The sequence below is a fragment of the Globicephala melas genome, chromosome 8, assembly GCF_963455315.2.
Source record: "Globicephala melas chromosome 8, mGloMel1.2, whole genome shotgun sequence".
Lineage (NCBI taxonomy): Eukaryota > Metazoa > Chordata > Mammalia > Artiodactyla > Delphinidae > Globicephala > Globicephala melas.
Genome location: NC_083321.1, coordinates 45,254,814 through 45,274,753, shown reverse-complemented (window position 1 = coordinate 45,274,753; position 19,940 = coordinate 45,254,814). Strand labels below are relative to the sequence as shown.

General features: G+C 38.9%; 1 protein-coding gene across 5 annotated transcripts in view; it reads right to left on the bottom strand.

The window, feature by feature from the left end:
* SBF2 (SET binding factor 2) overlaps nucleotides 1-19,940 on the bottom strand; it is a 469,751-nt gene that overhangs the window by 223,566 nt on the left and 226,245 nt on the right. For all 5 annotated transcript variants that reach the window (XM_060303511.1, XM_030831355.2, XM_060303512.1 and 2 more), the window contains exon 6: nucleotides 18,799-18,904. In XM_060303511.1, the coding sequence (XP_060159494.1) occupies nucleotides 18,799-18,904 (106 nt within the window). The remainder of the gene's footprint in view (nucleotides 1-18,798; nucleotides 18,905-19,940) is intronic.

The window sequence follows — 19,940 nt, the reverse complement described above, 5'->3', positions numbered from 1 at the left end:
TTCCTCTTCATTTGTTAGGTCTGATGGGTTTTTATCTTGCTCCTTCATCTGCGGTGTGTTTTTCTGTCTTTTCATTTTGCTTATCTTACTGTGTTTGGGGTCTCCTTTTTTGCAGGCTGAAGGTTCGTAGTTCCTGTTGTTTTTTGTGTCTGTCCCCAGTGGCTAAGGTTGGTTCAGTGGGTTGTGTAGGCTTCCTGGTGGAGGGTACTAGTGCCTGTGTTCTGGTGGATGAGGCTAGATCTTGTCTTTCTGGTGGGCAGGTCCACGTCTGGTGGTGTGTTTTGGGGTGTCTGTAGACTTATTATGATTTTGGGCCGCCTCTCTGCTAATGGGTGGGGTTGTGTTCCTGTCTTGCTAGTTGTTTGGCATAGGATGTCCAGCACTGTAGCTTGCTGGTCGTTGAGTGAAGCTGGGTGCTGGCGTTGAGATGGAGATCTCTCGGAAATTTTTGCTGTTTGATATTATGTGCGGCTGGGAGGTCTCTTGTGGATCAGTGTCCTGAAGTTGGCTCTCCCACCTCAGAGGCACAGCACTGACTCCTGGCTGCAGCACCAAGAGCCTTTCATCCACAGGGCTCCTTAATTTGGGATGATTGGTTGTCTATTCAGGTATTCCACAGATGCAGGGTACATCAAGTTGATTGTGGAGCGTTAATCCGCTGCTTCTGATGCTGCTGGGAGAGATTTCCCTTTCTCTTCTTTGTTCTCACAGCTCCCAGGGGCTCAGCTTTGGATTTAGCCCCGCCTGTGCGTGTAGGTCGCCGGAGGGCGTCTGTTCTTTGCTCAGACAGGACGGGGTTAAAGGAGCCGCTGATTCGGAGGCTCTGGGTCACTCAGGCCCGGGGGTAGGGAGGGGCACGGAGTGTGGGGCGGGCCTGCGGCGGCAGAGGCCGGCGAGAAGTTGCAGCCTGAGGCGCGCCTGTGCGTTCTCCCGGGGGAGTTGTCCCTGGATCCCGGGACCCTGGCAGTGGCGGGCTGCACAGGCTCCCCGGAAGGGCGTGTGGCTAGTGACCTGTGTTCGCACACAGGCCTCCCGGTGGCGGCAGCAGCGGCCCTAGCGTCTCATGTCCGTCTCTGGGCTCCGCACTTTTAGCCGCGGCTCGCGCCCGTCCCTGGAGCTCTCTCAAGCAGCGTTCTTAATCCCCTCTCCTCGTGCACCAGGAAACAAAGAGGGAAGTAAAAGTCTCTTGCCTCTTCGGCAGTTCCAGACTTCTCCCCGGACTCTCTCCCGGCCAGCCGCGGTGCACTAACGCCCTGCAGGCTGTGTTCACGCCGCCAACCTCAGTCCTCTCCCGGCGCTCCGACAAAAGCCGGAGCCTCAGCTCCCAGTCCCGCCCGCCCCGGCGGGCGAGCAGACAAGCCTCTCGGCTGGCGAGTTCCGGTCGGCCCGATCCTCTGCGCTGGAATCTGTCCGCTTTGTCCTCTGCCCCCCTGTTGCTGTGCTCTCCTCCGCGGCTCCCAAGCTCCCCCACTCCGCCTCCCAAAGCCTCCACCCGCGAAGGGGCTTCCTAGTGTGTGGACACTTTTCCTCCTTCACAGCTCTCTCCCGCTGGTGCAGGACCCGTCCCTATCCTTTTGTCTCTGTTTAGTTTTTTCTTTTGCCCTACCCAGGTACGTGGGGGGTTCCTTGCCTTTTGGGAGGTCTGAGGTCTTCTGCCAGCGTTCAGTAGATGCTCTGTAGGAGTTGTTCCATGCGTAGATGTATTTCTGGTGTATCTGTGGGGAGGAACGTGATCTCCGCGTCTTACTCTTCCGCCATCTTCCCGGAAGTCTCTCAAACACCTTTTAGGGAAACACTGGGAGAAGGGTATTTTTGCCTGCTCCCTCCGCACTGAGCCTGGAGGGATAACCACAGTAAGTGCTCACACACCCATTAAGAACTGCTTCTTTGTGTTCTATAGTCTTATGGGACTTGTGAACACAAACTCTGTTGGCTTTCAGAGCTAGGAGTTTGAGGGAACCATTCCTCAGGTGGGAGCCTTAAAAGTTGATGTTCAAGATGTGTGGCCCCAACCCTTTGCTCTTCAGGGAGAAGCTGCGCGTTGGGGGTTCCCTCTCCATTATTTGGTGCTGTGCAAGGAGTGGGGTTTATGGCAGGAGTGTATCTCCATCATTCCTACCCATTTCAATGTGGGTATTTTCTTAGGAGCCCAAGGTACAGGAGTAACTTAACTAGTTTCTGGATTTCTCTCACAGGGAATTGCTCCATGTGTAGCTCTCTGTGAAAGAGTGAAATTCAGGAGCCTCCTATGTTGCCATCTTGGTCCTGAGTCTCATCTAGCCCTCCTACGACTCTCTCATTACCAGGATTTTCCTGTTAAATTTCTAGCAGGTCTGCCACTAGCCCCAAATAGGATTATAACTTAGACAAGTAGAGTTAGAGTTTTTTCCCTTTCATTTCCTTCTGGATTCAATATTATTTTTCCTGACAATGATGTTGTGGGCTTAAGCTTTCCCCGCTTTTGGCAGCAAAGTTGCTGGTTTTATGACCAGCCCTGCCCTGGCAAAACTATCATTTTCACTGATAGTACTGACATGTGGGAAAGATGGGAGCCACCCCGGGTAAGAACGCTGCAGGTTCCTACTATTCTTATCCAAAGGTCTAGCATGAATAAATGCTTCTGAGTTTGTTGTTTGCTTTTGGTCAATTTCCAGAGCACTGAAATAGTTGTACAATAACTGCACAACAATTTCTGTCTAGTTTCACACTGATTCTTTAGGGAGAGGATTAACTCTTCCTACTGCCATAACCAGAATCATTATCCTTGGTGATGTCAATTTTGTTCACCCAAACTTTTGTTTATTGCTATCTAACTTCTCTAATGTATACTTCGTATTTTTCCTTGTAACTAATAAGCAATCTGTGTTCAGACACTTTAGACCATGCAAATATCTTGTTCCTCACCAAAATTTCTGCCTAGATTTAGCATCTATTGATAATTACTATCTGACTCAGTCTTTACTATGATGATCATAAAATGCTTTTCCAAATCCAGCACTTCCTCCACATTCACCAGTCAGCACTCAACATTCTGCAATAAGCAGAACCCTCATTTATTCCCCCACTAACCTGCTTATTTATATATCCATTATCAGTATGGACTCATGGATTTCTTTTTTTTTTTTTGGATTTCTATTCTTTTATTCCAACATTCTATAAGTCATTACTGCCCTTAATTATTTTTGTGCCAATTAAGTCCTAGATTTAGACAGTGGGCACCCCTTTAAACCTAGTTCCTATGTCCCTGTGACATGAACTCAATTTTTTTTCTTCTTACTTTCTGTCTTGACAAAATAATCCAGGCTCATATTTTACCTACTCTGTCCCTGCTCTGAAGTCAGCCACTTCTCCAAGGAGGCTGGTTCCTTTTTGTGAGGAATGGCATTAAAGATCAAGGATACTGGGGTTTAGGGTAAACGTTAGATCATTTCTTCTAGGGTGTCTTTGTTTCTGGGCTACTTCTGCAGATACAGCAGATACATGAACGCATATACATGCATAAAGACAAACAGACACACACACATATACATATATTTGAGAAATCCTGAGTCCATATCATTACTTTCAATTCCAATCTATTCTCATAGGGTCTCCCCACTGACTCCAATACGTATTTGCATGTCCCTTCTTCCACTGAGAACCCTGGATTCTAATAACATAAACACATTTATTCATGTGCTAAATCTTATATATAAACTGCATGATTTTTTCAGCCATTCTAACTCAAAAAAATTACACCAACTAAAAAGGAGTTAATAATTTATTTGCAATTCTCTCCAAAACTGAGGTTATATAGTCAAATACTGTGTTTATAAGTTACTTTGATTAGTTTTTCCTCTTCAGTATGGTTATGTTATTCATTTGAAAGAGAGTGGAGTTTGTTTCTGTATGCTTTCAGTTTTAATTTTTTTTTTATTTCTTCCCATCATGATTGATCTAATATTATTTTCTGAAGACGTGAGACCTAAATAAGTTTTGAGAAGTCAAAACTACATAAGAAGGTCTACTCAGAGAAGTGTCACTCCTTCCCTGAATTAATAGTATTGTGCCAATATCAATTCCCTGGTTGTTATAATGTACTATGATTACATAAGACATTATAGTTGGGGGAAGGTAGGTGATGTATTCTTGAGAATTCTCTGTACCATTTTAGCAACTTCTCGTGAGTCAAAGCCTTTAAAAATAAAAATTTATATTAAAAAAGTCTGCAGTTGCATTAATTTCCAATGGCTATTATAATAAATTACCACAAACTTAATGGCTTAAAACAACATGAATATATTATCTTAAAGTTCAGGAGGTCAGAAGCCCTACTCTTGGCTTTTCCAGCTTCCAGCACCTGCCCACATTCCTGAGCTCATGGCTCCCTTCTATCGTCAAAGCTGGTAAGGCCGGTTGAGTCTTTGTCCCTTGTGTGATGTCAGAGTACACCACTCTGACACTGACTCTTTTGCTTCCCTCTTCCATCTTTTAAGGACCTTTATGATCACACTGGGCCCACCTAAAGGAGCTGACACTCGAGTTGTATTTTGAAGGATAAGCGGAAGTTAGAGTTAGGGAGACAAGAGCATCAAGGCTTTCAAAGTTGACAGAAGACCATATGCAAAGAAACAGAGGACTGAGGAAGGAAAAGGCACTCAGAGAGACCTACAAGTAGTTTTGCCAAGGGTAGGTTCATGAAGAATTTGTATACCATAGTAAGGAGTCCAAGCTTTTTTCCTGAAGACTCTAGGGAAGAACTTTTCCCTTTCCACTCCCATGTGAACCCTCTGTAATCCCTCACACAAAAGATAATCCATCAGAAAATAAAAGTCATAGCTGGCATCATGTAGTAGTAGATAAACTGTGAAGAAGGAAGGCATGCACTTTTAAGGGACTCTAACCTACTTATATCAGTAAAAACAATCAATTTGTGATATCAAGGGGTGAAATATTGGACTATATTTACTAATAGAGGATTTATGTCTCATGTATTAGAAATGAGTTGGGATAATATTCTAGTGCTTAAAGGGTAAGTTTCTCATTATCCAGAAAATTATTTAACGTAATATAGAATAAAATTTACCTGTGACTAACTGAAGGATTGCTTAAACTTTGTATTTTTAAATATAACATGCTTTCTTCAGCTTTAGATAATTAACAATCTCAAATATTTTAAGAAATTACATCAATGTTTTTATTCCTAACTAGCAACACTTGTTGCTGTGTTCACAGAGTTATTTAGAAGTTCATTTTCTTTGAACTACTAGTCATAATCAGCTTTCTAAATAACCTTGAATTGTTTCCTAGTCTTTGGTAGCCAACGTCCATCCAAAGCTACACAATAACAGTGGAGAAAACAATATGAAAAACAAACATTCCAGTGATAATTACTGCTGATTTCACTATAATGGTACATACACATCCTGTTGATTATTTAAATAGTAAAACATTCTGAAAAATTACTTCCTGATCTTAACTTTTCTTTAGGGGTTAAAGTTCTAAAATTCATAGCATCGAACATTAATGAACGTATTTGTTTCCCGTTTTGAAAAAACAACACCCAAAACTTTTCTCCAGAATCCTTCCCTTCTCTGAATAATAACGGTATGTTACACAAATAGAACACTACGTCTCAGCTTTCAAATGGGCAAATTGAGGAACTGAAGGCCATGGTTTTCAAGACAGCCTATATTTCCAAAAGCCTTAAACAATTTACTATAATTCTGTCAATCCACAATGGAGAAAACTTAACAATGGTTATGGCTTAATACAAGTCATGAAAAAGGAGATTTCTCATTCATTCGGTTGTTATTTGTTGAGTAGCTACTATGCACAAGGTATCAGGAATACAATAATGAAGAAAAACAAAATCCCTACCCTCCCAGATTACCTAAAGCTTTATATAGTTTAGTTTTGTAACTACCATTGAGAAGCAATGTTTAATATTTGTTACAAATTCGGTATATTATTTCCAAATATATTATAAATGGAAATCTTCTAAGTAAAAAATAACTAAGAAATGTAACTGAACTGGGGAAGTATGCATGGGTATATTTTAGTGGTTATGAACATGGGCTTATTCCCTTGAACGTGACATGAATTAAATACACTTTACATACTTATAAGTAGAGTTTAGCAATCTGGTAATCTTTAAATACAAGAAGTCATTTAACAAATACTTATGACCACAAAGAATTCAAATCTAAAACTGTATATCTATAGCCCAAGTAACAATCCACAGAAGACCAACTCAAGCAAAACTTTGTAAAAAGGTATAGCACATTTCCTTCCTGTTGAACAACACAATTGGTTCTCTGGGTCAAGGGTAATCACATCAACCCCAAATGGTCCAGATTCCTAGTCTGTGCCTGTTCTGAATGACCAGGTTTTTAAATCTACTTTAATGTTTAAATTTAAGAAGCAGGAAACAAAAGAGGCTTTAGGAGTGGAATAGCAAACAAAGGGAAAGGATAATATAGAGTGAATGAATAACTGGAGAATTAAAGCAAGGAACAAACAGGAAGCAAGTGCCTTGGCAGAACGAACTCTTTTAATTAAAACTTTCTTCTCCACTTTCTTCCCTGCCTCTACTGTTAAACCTTTACCTAGCTGCTGAGATATGCTAAACTCTAGGGATAGATATAAAAAAAATTGAGGCAGGTTTGTAGGAGCTCACAGCTCAGTGAAGATGGCAGGTTGGTAAAAAAACAGCTAACACACAACAGAATAGAGACCTGTAAAAAATGCCACAGAGCACAGAAAAGAGGATAATTTATCCTGCCACCATTTGTAAGTTGCATACTTAATTGTTGGAATAACCATATTTTATAAGAATATTAATCTCTAAAGTGCTCAAAGAGGAACTTCCCTGGTAGTCCATGGTTAAGACTCAGTGCTTCCACTGCAGTGGGCCCACGCATTTGATCCCTGGTTGGGGAACTAAGATCCCACATGTTGCGCAGCGCAGGGCCAAAAACAGCAAAATGATATTTTACACAAGAGAACTTTGTGACAATGGTGGATAACAGTTAATAGTTATCTTGCCTCAGACATCTGCGTTCATTAAAGGATAACTCAATTCAAAGACAGAGGTAACTATTTAGTGGTAGCATTTAAACGCCATAAAAGGAAAATGGAGAAGATCGTTTTGAATCAGGATTCTTATGAACTGTCCTCAAATGATATCATGTAGCAAGCACATACTTTATGTGTAATTCTAGCAAGCGTAGTACATTAGTCAACAAGCACTCCATTGGTCAATGACTGTCAGTCTTTGGTATTTTTAAAATGGTTTCCTTTATAAAACTAGCATAAATATTTAATGTTTAATTTTGAAAAGAAAACAATCAATTTCCTGATAACATTCTGACTACTTCTGAATGCTCAAGCTTCATCAAACATCTTACCATTTCATGAAGGCCTGTCATGGCTCTATATCGTTGCTTACGTTCTTCTTTCTGCCTAGAACGTCCTTCTTCCACTTTTCTAGCTAGTAAGAGTTAGCTCTTAGTATCTCTATTACTGCACTAATTATACTGTACTGTAATTTTAAAAATGTATCTGTTTCTCCACTAGGCTAAAAGTATTATCTGGGATAAGGGCTGAGGTTGTTTCATCTTTATATCCTTAGTGACTAGCACAGGACCTGGCACATGGCAATGGTTTTGTAAACATCCGATGAGAAAAATATACTCCTGCAGATAGGCATTATAGAAAGTTTATTCTTTGTGCTATTTATTACCAAAACGTAAATTGAACAGTCTTCCCTAGAAATTTTAAGACTCTGTAATAAAGCAGACATGGTAAGAAGTTTCTTCAGAAAAGTGCTCCAGAACAGACTAGTGAGAAGATTTGTTTCAAATCCCCAAGACAAACAGTTGACATCTCAACTGCCAAAAAATGATAGATTTCCCTGGTGGTGCAATGGTTAAGAATCCGCTTGCCAACGCAGGGGACGTAGGTTTGATCCCTGGTCCAGGAAGATCCCACATGCCGCGGAGCAACTAAGCCAGTGTACCACAACTGCTGAGCCTGCGCTCTGGAGCCCGCGAGCGACAACTACTGAGCACAGATGCCACAATTACTGAGCCCGCGCGCCGCAATAAGAAGCCCGTGCACCGTAACGAAGAGTAGGCCCACTCGCCGCAACTAGAGAAAGCCCGCGTGCAGCAACAAAGACCCAGCACAGCCCTAAATAAATAAATAAATTTATAAACGGTCAAAAAGTGATTAATCATAAATATAGTTACAGTAAAACACTACATTTCCTATTTCCTTCTTTCCCACCTAGAGCACAATATGCCATTTATAGTAACGGTCTAAACTCTTGTGCCCGCAAATTCTCCAACTACCATTTTTTCTTTTTTTTAATTTTAAAAATTAAATAATTTTCGGTCACATTGGGTCTTCGTTGCTGCGTGCGGGCTTTCTCTCTCTTCATTGCTGTGTGCGAGCGGGGGCTACCCTTCATTGTGGTGCACAGGCTTCTCATTGCGGTGGCTTCTATTGTTGCAGAGCATGGGCTCTAGGTGCGCAGGCTTCAGTAGCTGTGGCTCACGGGTTCCAGAGTGCAGGCTCAGTAGTTGTGACGCACAGGCTTAGTTGCTGCGCAGCATGTGTGATCTTCCCAGACCAGGGCTCGAACCCGTGTCCCCTGCATTGGCAGGTGGATTCTTAACCACTGCGCCATCAGGGAAGTCCCTCCAACTACCTTTTAAACTACATGTATTGAGAAAGAAAACAGCTACTTCAGTTTTTTCCATTATAACTGAGAATAAGACTAAAACAACTAATAATGCTATATGAATAATCTAGGAAAACTAATGAAAATAGCAATATGATCCAAGACACTAGATTTTGATCATTTAAGGAAAAAGAACAAAAATCATTCTACAACTGATGCACTCATCATGTGGTTCATAAATTTACCAATCAACATATTCTTCTTAAAGGTGTTACCTTTAAAGAGAACCATTTTCCACAACCTAAGCCTTCATTCTTTCCTCTGACATCTTTCTTCTATTTCAGGAACATAAATTATTTTTGATACTCTTATAAAAGTTAATGTCACTTTAAGAATAATTATATAGCATTACAAACAGAAGCTTTTCCAGAGGAAGACAAAAGAGAGAATGCCAGAAGTTTTCCATTAAAATATTTAAAAGCAGAAATAACTTTCTAAATAGCAAGTTATGGTTACAATCAACATTTTAAGGATATTTATGTAAAAAGGAAAAATTATGTTTATAAGATAAACTGAAGAAAAACTCTAGCTATTTTAATAATTTTTAAAAATCTATATTTAGTATTAGATATAATACACAGAAATATTGACTCAATAATTGCTAATGAAAAACTGACTAAATATGGGTGAGCAAAAAGAAAGTATGCATATAAAAAAGTTTATACCAAGATGGAATCATGAGGAAATAAAAATCTTGATCAGAGCAATAATGAATAAGGAGATTGAAACGGTAATCAAAACCTCCCAACAATGAAAAGTTCTGGACCAGATGGTTTCACTGGTGAATTCTACCAAACACTTAGAGAAGAATTAATACCAATTCTTCTCAAACTCTTCCAAAAAACTGAAGAGGAAGGAACACTCCCTAAGGCCAGAATTACCCTAATAATAAAGCCATGTAAGGACTCTGTAAGAAAAGAAAACTGCAGGCCAATATTACTGATTAACATAGACACGAAAATTCTCAATAAAACACCAGCAAAATAAATTCAGCACATTAAAAGGATCATATACAATGGTCAAGTGGAATTTACTCCCAGAATGTAAGGAGAGTTCAACATATACAAATCCATCAACGTGATATACCACACTAATGAAATTAAAGATTAAAAAATCCTATGATTATCTCAACAGACGCAGAAAAAACATCTGATTGAACATTCTTTCATGATAAAAACTCTCAACAAATTGGGTATGGAAAAAACATACCCCAACATAATAAATGCCACATATGACAAGCCCACAGCTAACATCTTATTGAATATTTAACAGTGAAAGCATGAAAGCTTTCCTGCTAAGATCAGGAACAGGACAAGCTGCCCACTCCTCTTCAACACAGTACCGGAAGTCCTAGCCAGAGCAATTAGGGAAGAAAACGAAATAGAAAGCATCCAAATCCGAATGGAAGAAGTAAAACTGTCTCCATTTGCAGATGATATGATCTTATATATAGAAAATCCTAAAGACTCCACCAAAGAGTTGTTAGAACTAATAAACAAATTCAGTAAAGTTACAGGATATAAAATCAACATACAAAAACCAGTTGCATTTCTATATACTAACAATGAACTATCTGAAAAAGAACTACAATAATCCCATTTACAGTAGCATCAAAATGAATAAAATACTTAGGAATAAATTTAACCAAGGAGGTAAAAGATCTGTACATTGAAAACTATGACACTTTGATGAAAGAAACTGAAGAAGACACAAATAAATTGAAATATATCCCATATTCATAAATCAGAAGAATTAACATTGTTGAAATATCCATACTACCTCAAACCACCTATGGATTCAAGGCAATCAAAATAATTATATTTTTCATAGACATAGAAAAAAAATCAGTCCTAAAATTCATATAAGTCCCTAGATAGCCAAAGGGATCCTGAGAAAGAAGAACAGAGCTAGAGGTTTCACAATTCTTGATTTTAAACTATATTACAAGGCTACAATAATCAAAAAGTATAGTATTGGCATAAAAACAGACACATAGATCAATGGAATAGAATTGAAAGTGTAGAAGCAGCTCACACTTATGCAGTCAACTAATATTTGACAAAGAAGCCAAAAATATTCAATGAGGAAAGGACAATCTCTTCAACAAGTGATGCTGGAAAAATTGGATATTCGTGCACAAAAGAATGAAATTGGACCCCTAACTCACACCATTCACAAAAAATAACATGAAGTGTATTAAATAATAAAAGAACCAAAACTATAAAACTACTAAAGGAAACAGGGAAAAATCTTCTTGATATTGGTCGTGGCAATGATTTTTTGGATGTGACACCCAAAGCTCAAGCAGCAAAAGCAAAAATAAACAAGTGGGACTACACCAACTAAAAAGTTTCTGAACAGCAAAAGAAACTATCAGCAAAACGAAAAGGCAGTCTACAGAATAGGAGAAATTACATGCAAACCATCTATTTGATAAGATATTAATATCTAAAATATATCAGGAACTCATACAACTCAATACCAAAAAGAAAAAAAAAGATTAAAAAATGGGCAAAGGACTTGAATAGATGTTTTTCCAAAGAAGATATACAAATGCCAACAGGCACATGAAAAGATGCTCAACTTCACTAATCATCAAGGAAATGTAAATCAAAACCACAATGAGATACCATCTTACAACAGTTAGAATGATTTTTTTTTTTTTGTAAGATGTTGGGGGTAGGAGTTTAGTAATTTATTTATTTATTTTTGCTGTGTTGGGTCTTCGTTTCTGTGTGAGGGCTTTCTCTAGTTGTGGCAAGGGGGGACCACTCTTCATCGTGGTGCGCGGGCCTCTGACTATCGTGGCCTCTCCCGTTGCGGAGCACAGGCTCCAGAGGCGCAGGCTCAGCAGCCGTGGCTCATGGGCCCAGTCGCTCCACGGCATATGGGATCCTCCCAGACCAGGGCTCGAACCGTGTCCCCCGCATTAGCAGACAGCCTCCCAACCACTGCGCCACCAGGGAAGCCCCTAGAATGATTATTATCAAAAGAGAAGAGGGAATTCTTCTACACTGTTGGTGGGAATGTAAATTGGTCCAGCTACTATGTTAAACAGTATGAAGCTTCCTCAAGAAATGAAAAATAGAACTACCATATGATCTAGGTATTCCACTTCTGGGTATATATCCAAAGGAAGTGAAATCGCTATCTCAAAGAGGTATCTACACTCATGTGTTCATTGTAGCATTATTCACAATAGCCAGGACATGGAAACAACCTAAGTGTCCATCAACGGATGAATGGAAAAAGAAAAAATATATATACTACACTGGAATATTATTCAACCATAAAAAGGAAGGAAACCCTGTCTTTCATGACAACATGGATAGACCCTGAAGGCACTATAGACCCTGAAGGCACTATGCTAAGTGAAATGTCAGATAGAGAAAGAAAAATACTCTATATATTCTCATTTATATATGGAATCTAAAAAAAACTGAACTCATAGAAATAAAGAGTAGAATGGTGGTTGCCAGGGGCTAAGGGGTGGGGCAAGTGGGAAGATACTGGTCAAAGCGTAAAAATTCCAGGTATAAGATGAATAAATTCTGAGAATCTAATGTACAGCATGGTGACTATAATTAACAATACTGTACTACATCCTTGAAAACAGTGAAAAAAGTAGATGCTAAATGTTAACAGCACACACACAAATGATAGTTATGTGAGGGGATGGAGGCATTAACTAATCTTATTGTGGTAATTATTTTTCAGTATATACAAGCATCAAATCACCACATTGTAAACCTTAAACTTATATATGTCAATAAAATACCAATAAACACAGATGTTACATGCCTAATGTTGTTTTACTATGGAAACAAAGTGACAATAGCTAAAGGCCCAAGATCATTTTAGTCTGTGACTTTAAAAATGTCTAATAAGTAGTATACTATAAAAATTAGGAAATAAGTATTCTAAAACTAATGTATTTGTAGTTAAAAACCAAATTATAGGTTAATATATATGACAAAAGATGTCATGAGAATTTCACAAAATTATTTGGGTCAAGGAAGGATACCTGAGCTATGGATTAGATTAAAAAATCAGAGGGGCTACAGCAACCAGTTCTTGTGAATATAATCTTATTAACGTAAAAAAATTACAATTTTCCACACAAAACACAAGTCTTCAGGTAAACAAAAACAATTCACATAGACTACAAAAAGATACAAACAAATAAATAAAATAGGTGTTAAGTTGGAGATGAAGATGGTTAACAGAAAATTTTAAGGAATGAGGCGGGTAATGGCAGCAGTCCACATAATTACTTCAGGCAAACACAGAGACCTCTGAAACTGTGAAAAACAAATTCATTATCATAACAATCCTTGGAGAGAAGAACCAAGGAAATGCTATCATTACATTTAGACTTTTTTACAGGAAAACTAGTCAAGGCTACAAAAGAATCTTAGAGTCTTATCTGCTTCCTGTCTGTGCTTTGTAAAATCTACCACCACTACCCCACCCCCAACCCAGGTAGTGAACTCTGATAATGGTCTAATACTGACCTTCAAGAACAGTCCAACCAAAATGACTGGTGATAAGAGCATGCCTTTAGCAGAATTATCAGTACCACATGCTCTGAGAACTACAACTCTGCATACAGTGCTGTTTTAGAAGCATCTTTCTTTCTCCTTTCCTTTCTTATCTTTTCCTTATTCTTTCCCTGGAAAAGTAAATTTTGAATATGTAAGCAAAAGATAACTAAGCTCAAAACACTAGAGAGTAAAATAATGACATCTGATATTCAAATAGCTAATCATTGTGTTATGGTGCACTTCATCCATACACAGAACTCTCCTAGGAGATATGACTGCCATTTTCTTCATGGCTAGTGTATTAATTTATTCAAGAAAAACCGATGCCTTCTGTGCCCAAGGCACTATGCAGATACACAGAATGCAAATAATAATAAGACAAGGCAGTTCTTGAAGCTCCCAGTCAAGTCAGGGAAAACTCCCTATTAATAAATAAGGAAAAAGCACAGAGTAGAACTTCCATACTCTCCCTTGAAGAAAAAAAAAAAAAGAACCTGGGACATTTGACCAACAGTTTCCTACAGCCTGGATTTTGACAACTGTAGTCTCTTGGACCAACGTGTTCCCCATCTTCTGTATTTCCTATGATCAGAATCAGATTTAAGTTCTCTGGCAAAACACAGGTAGTGTTTGGCAAGGTTAGGAACATAATATCTGCCTGTTTTTCTTCTGCGAGGGTTGTAAAATGATGTTCTATTTCGATAATTTCTTTTTCCTTTATTTTTGAAGCTTTTCTAGAACTTTAGAAAAACTGAATTATACAGGATGCATTCTTTCTTGCCTGGTTTTTTTTTTTTTTTTTTTTTTTTGCGCTACGCGGGCCTCTCACTGCTGTGGCCTCTCCTGCTGCGGAGCACAGGCTCCGGACACGCAGGCTCAGCGGCCATGGCTCACGGGCCCAGCCGCTCCGCGGCATGTGGGATCCTCCCGAACAAGGGCACGAACCCGTGTCCCCTGCATCGGCAGGGGGACTCTCAACCACTGCGCCACCGGGGAAGCCCTGTTTTTTTTCTTTGAATATAATTATTTTCAAATTAATCCATATGGTAATTGTAAGGTCAGCAGGTCCGAGGAAGGGCCCAGGGAGCCAGACGGAACCCCCGCCAAAGTGGCTGATGCAACCGACACCTGACATTGCCACACTACTCGGCCCCGGTCTTCCCGCTCTGAGGCTGATGCAACCGACACCTGACATTGCCACAACGCCTGAGAGATTACCAAAAAAGGGCTGCTTCACACAGCAAGCACCTCCCCTGCGTCCACCCCTATAAATTTTGTTCGCGCCCGCACGTGGGCGCGACTTCTCTGGCCCCTTTCTCTCGGACCAGTGAACCTCGCCCGGGAGCGTTCCCAAATAAAGCATGTTTAAGCTCTCCTCCGTTATTGGTGCCGTTCCTTACAGTAATATGTCTCAACAATTCATTTCTTTATATTGCCCAGTAGTATTCCATTGTATGGATATGCCACAGATTATTTATCCATTACTATAACCATTATTCATTACATTTATGGACACTAAGCTTGTTTCCAGATTTTCACTATTATAAAAATATGGATATGACCATTCATTTACAAATATTTTTTATGGACAATGCTATCATTTTACTTAAGTAAACGCCTAGGAGTGAAATGGCTGGATTATTTGGTTTATTTAACTTTTTAAAAAAGTCAAACTGCATTCCAAGGTAGCTGCCCCATTCACACTCCCATTAGCAGTAAACTAAAGTTCCCATTCCTCCACTTCACGCAGCCCTCTGAAAAGCTGGAATGCTAATGTTCCTCTCCCTCCTTCTCAAGGGATTGTGCACCTTCTCCCAACACAGCAAGCCACACCTCATTCTTCTTTGTTCCCAGCGGCCCTCAGGCATCCCAAATATGCTAATTTTGTCAGTGCTCCGAATATGGCAAGACAGAAACCATTTCCTTGGCCCAGCACTTTGTAAATCTGGAACATTGGACGGACACTGCACTTTTCTCCTTCCCTTTCCCCCAAGGAGAAGCTGCAAGCTGGGCGTTCTCTTCCAGTGCTGGCTGTGCTGGCTTGGGGGTGAGGCTGACCAGGTAAAGTGAACTTGCTCTTCTTACCTGTTTCAATGTAGCTGTTCTCAGCTCTGTGATCAACTGGGGTACCACACCTTCTTAAGTAGCTTCTGGAATTCTCACAAAGGATTTTTGGTCTGTATATAATTGTTAAATTGATGTTTCTGTGGGAGAACGAGGACTGGGACCTCCTATTGTGCCATCTTGCTGATGTCACTCCCTAAATTCTCACTCTTGACTGTCCATCTCCTTCACTATTTAAGCATAGTTATTTTAATATCTGATAACTACCTTCTGGTGCCCCTGGGGGCCTTTTATATTGTCTATGGTTTCTTTTATATTTCTTTCAGATAGCTTTAGTCCTCATGTTTCTGGTTATTTTTTTTAACTTGATGGTCTGCTTTATTTTTTTTTAATTAATTTTTTCATTGGAGTATAGTTGATTTACAATGTTGTGTTAGTTTCTGCTGTACAGTAAGGTGAATCAGCCATACATATACATATATCCACTCTCTTCTAGACTCCATTCCCATATAGGTTGTTACAGAGCACTGAATAGAGTTCCCTGTGCTATACAGTAGGTTCCTATCATCTTTTCTATACAGTAGTGTGTATATGTTAATCCCAATCTCCCAATTTATCTCTCCCCCTTTCCCCCTTAGTAGCCATAAGTTTGTTTTCTACATCTGTGACCTATTTCTGTTTTGTAAATAGGTTCATTTGTACCATTTTTTAGATTCCACATGTTATCATATATTTGTCTTTTTCTGTCTGACTTATTTCACTCAGTATGACAATCTCTAGGTCTATCCATGTTGCTGCAGATGGCATTATTTCGTTCTTTTTCATGGCTGAGTAATATTGGTATATGTATATTGGTATATATGGTATATATGTATATTGGTATATATGGTATATATATGGTATATATGTACCACATCTGCTTTATCCATTCCACCGTCGATGGACATTTAGGTTGTTTCCATGTCCTGGCTATTGTAAACAGTGCTTCAATGAACGTTGGGGTGTCTGTATCCTTTCAAATTATGGTTTTCTCTGGATATATGCCCTGGAGTGGGATTGCTGGATCATATAGTAGCTCTACTTTTAGTTTTTTAAGGAATCTCCATACTGTTCTCCAATAGTGGCTGTAACCAATTTACATTCCCACCAAGAGTGTAGGAGGATTCCCTTTACTCCACACCCTCTCCAGCATTTACTGTTTACAGATTTTTTGATGATTGCCACTCTAACAGGTGCGAGGTAATACTTCATTGTAGTTTTGATTTGTATTTCTCTAATAACTAGTGATGTCGAACATCTTGTCATGTGCTCTTGGCCATCTGTATGTCTTCTTTGGAGAGTACTGGGCATACATGTAAAAATCTGTAGATATACTGGAGGCCTAGAATGCAGTTATCTTGCTCCAGAAAGGATTTACTTTTACTCCTACTATAAGGCTAAAGATAGTAGCATTAAGGATCATTTTAATCTGTTTCTAGGAACTGAAATGATTTCAAGCTGTACTTCCGGCCCTCAGAGGGACGGTCTACTTGTGATTTACCCTCTCCCAGGATATGGTCCTTTATGGTCCCAACTCAAAGCAAGAGAGCTTTGTAAAGGAATTTCCCTTGGTAAAATGTGAACTCCGATTCTCCCCTTCGCCGTTGGATATCAACAGTACAGAGATCAGTTTTTCAGTAACTTCTTTCAAAATCAAGAGATGCTTGAGAAAAAGTGGTCCCAAATATCTGGTTCACTTCTCTAGGTTTTTTTCTTCTCTTGGACCATAGTTTGGTCATTATTTACTGCTTCTGACGCTTTCAAGTAGAAGTTGTTTATACTTGTATAGCTTTCCTAGTATTCATTGTTAAGAGGGTTAGTCTGAATTACAAAGGCCATCATTACTGGAAGAGAGGTCCAGGTTTTATAAATTTATTCTTTATCTATAGCAGTTTTTCTCATCAGGAGTGCTACTAGTATTTGAGGTAAAAAAATCTTCTCGTGCACATATATTATGCATGAAGAATGTTTAATATCCCTGGGTCCTAGGCATGAATGCCAGTAACAATCCCTCCCCTCCCCTTCAAATCATTGTAAAAATGCAAAAGCATGAGAGGTTTATAAGGCACTCATTAAGTATAAGATCAATGGTGGCATTTGGGAATGTGAAATTTTGTGTCATATCCTTCTATTCCTCTTCATGGTAGACCTTTGCTTTGATTGACCCTTTAGAGGTATACAGGCCCTCTTAACTGAAAAAGGTCAGGTGAATAGTGGTTAGATAAAGTCAATTAAGTCAGTGATTAGGAGGGACCATGGACATGCTGTAGGTAGTCCATGAACCCCTAAGATTATATCTAAAAGTTCGTGGAGGGAGGTTTTAGTCAACAAGATATTCTTTAGAGAAGTACCACCAGGGAGACAGTACCTATTTCACACGTTAAGGAAAATAGCTTTAATTAAATTAGAATTTGGTTGAGATGACTCAATGAGCAGAAACTTTCAGGGAGGAAGAGAAGGAATATGTAATTTTTGAGAGTTTAAACCCCTAAGGTGGGGGCAGATATAATAGAGAACTACTACTTTGGGGTTGATGTAACCTTTCATCTTTATTAGGATACTAGAAACTCTACTTGTACTTACATTAATCTCTTCTAAGGCTTTCTAAATTTCACTGACTGAAGTCACAGCAGAAGAATTAGGATGGGGCCAGTAAAGAAAAAGGAGAGGTAAATTTCAGAGTTAAGCAGGGAGTAAAATTCAACATGAGATAGGAGGGAAATAAGAAGGTAGAATTTTTGTGCAAGGAATTAAGAATTCCATGGAGAACTACTAGACTGAGCCCCAGGAAAGGGAAGGTTTCAATTCAACTAGAAAAAGACAAACACAGATGGAGAACAATGAGAAAGACTGAATCAAAGAGAGTGGAACACTCTTACACAGGTACATATAAAGGGTAAGTACAAGGTAAAGTAAGTGGGAATCTCTGGCAGCATTGGTCTAAAACATACTCATTTTTAAGTTATAGTACTCCTTTAATGAAGTATGAGCTGTCCAATGTACAGAGGGCACTTTCTAGTGTCCTCCCCCTAATACGTCATCCTAGCCATTGCTAGAAAACTGAAGTCTGATACAGGTGGTGGGATGAAAAGAATGGGACTTTTAGTTCTATCTGACAAGGTTTCTATAAAAGCAATTCATCTAAGGAAAAACAAAATATACTATTTATTCGTCTTTTAAAGCACAGAAAATATGTTTACTTTCTAAAAGCTTAATTGACTTAAGAGCAAAAGGGGCCTGGGTTAATTTTAAAAAAGAATGAATACTAGTTAAGATTAGAACCCATATAATTATATAGTTTACATATCAGTTATCTAATGGTTTGCTTTTTATTTTCCTGATTTATGTCAGGTGATGTAGGCTTAAAATAAATCTTTTTTTCATAGGCTTTTATAAGAACACTGAAAATGGGAGAAGGAGACATACCCAATTGCTGGAACAGGAGAGCCGCACTAGTGCCTGTGACAGGAAGACTATCATGCAAGGGAGTCTGGATCAGCTGTCTATCTCCTGCACCCAAGGAAAACAGCTTCTGCAGAATGGGCGGAAAACACACACACACACACCACAAATGATTTCTTTTCAGATATTTTCTTAAGATAAAAAAATCCCTTTGAAGTTCAAATTTAAAGCAGATGATGACCATGTAAGATCCAATTAACAGATGTGAAGGGCAATAATGCAGCCCAAAACATTCAAGTTACTTTGTGTCCAAATGAATATGGTACAAGAAAATTCAGTAGTTGAAAGGTGAAAATTTAGTAATCATGAGATACACAAATCATTGATAATAATACTTCATGAGATACACAAATCATTGATAATAATACTTAACTAAAAAATAGTAAAATGTTAAAGCTAACATTTATATGACAGTTATATGTCAATAAAAGTGGAAAAACAAAAGAAATACAGTAATATGAACCATGCATGTAATTTAAAAATCTCTAGCAGCTACAATAAAACGTTTTTAAAATTAAAAAATAAATAAAATAAAATCATGTCAACAAAATTCCCATCATAATAAAGGCTCATAAAACAACTCGGCTGCTTTAAAGTTTAGGTCCAATCATGACCAAACTCACATTTCATATTATGCCCTTGTAGCAGAAATAAGAGAATGAGGGAGGAGAGTGCAGGAGGAAAAAAACCTTAAGAGTAACCAAAAGGCGCTAGGAAAGACAGGAGACAGCTAAAAAGGCAAAGGGCACGGGAAAAAGATGCCATTTTTACTATGAGTAACATCTCTATCAGACTGAGGATAAAAAACTGTAATTTTTAGAGGGCTGTCCTTTTCCTCAATATTACATAAGAATAAGTAAAATAAGTGATCAGCTAATCAATTTTAGGACTTAAGGAAAGGAGCCTTTAAAAAAAAAGTTCTCTAGAAATATTAAGTCATAGCAACTGAAGTTCTCATTTTTCTACTTCAGAGACGAATATAAAAATTTCAGGACATACAGAAGATGAAAAACATGCCACTTTGAGAAAGTTTTATTTCAGTAGAAGAGTTTAATGTCCTCATGGGCTCAATCTATGACAAAATCCTTGGGAAATTTTAAGGTATA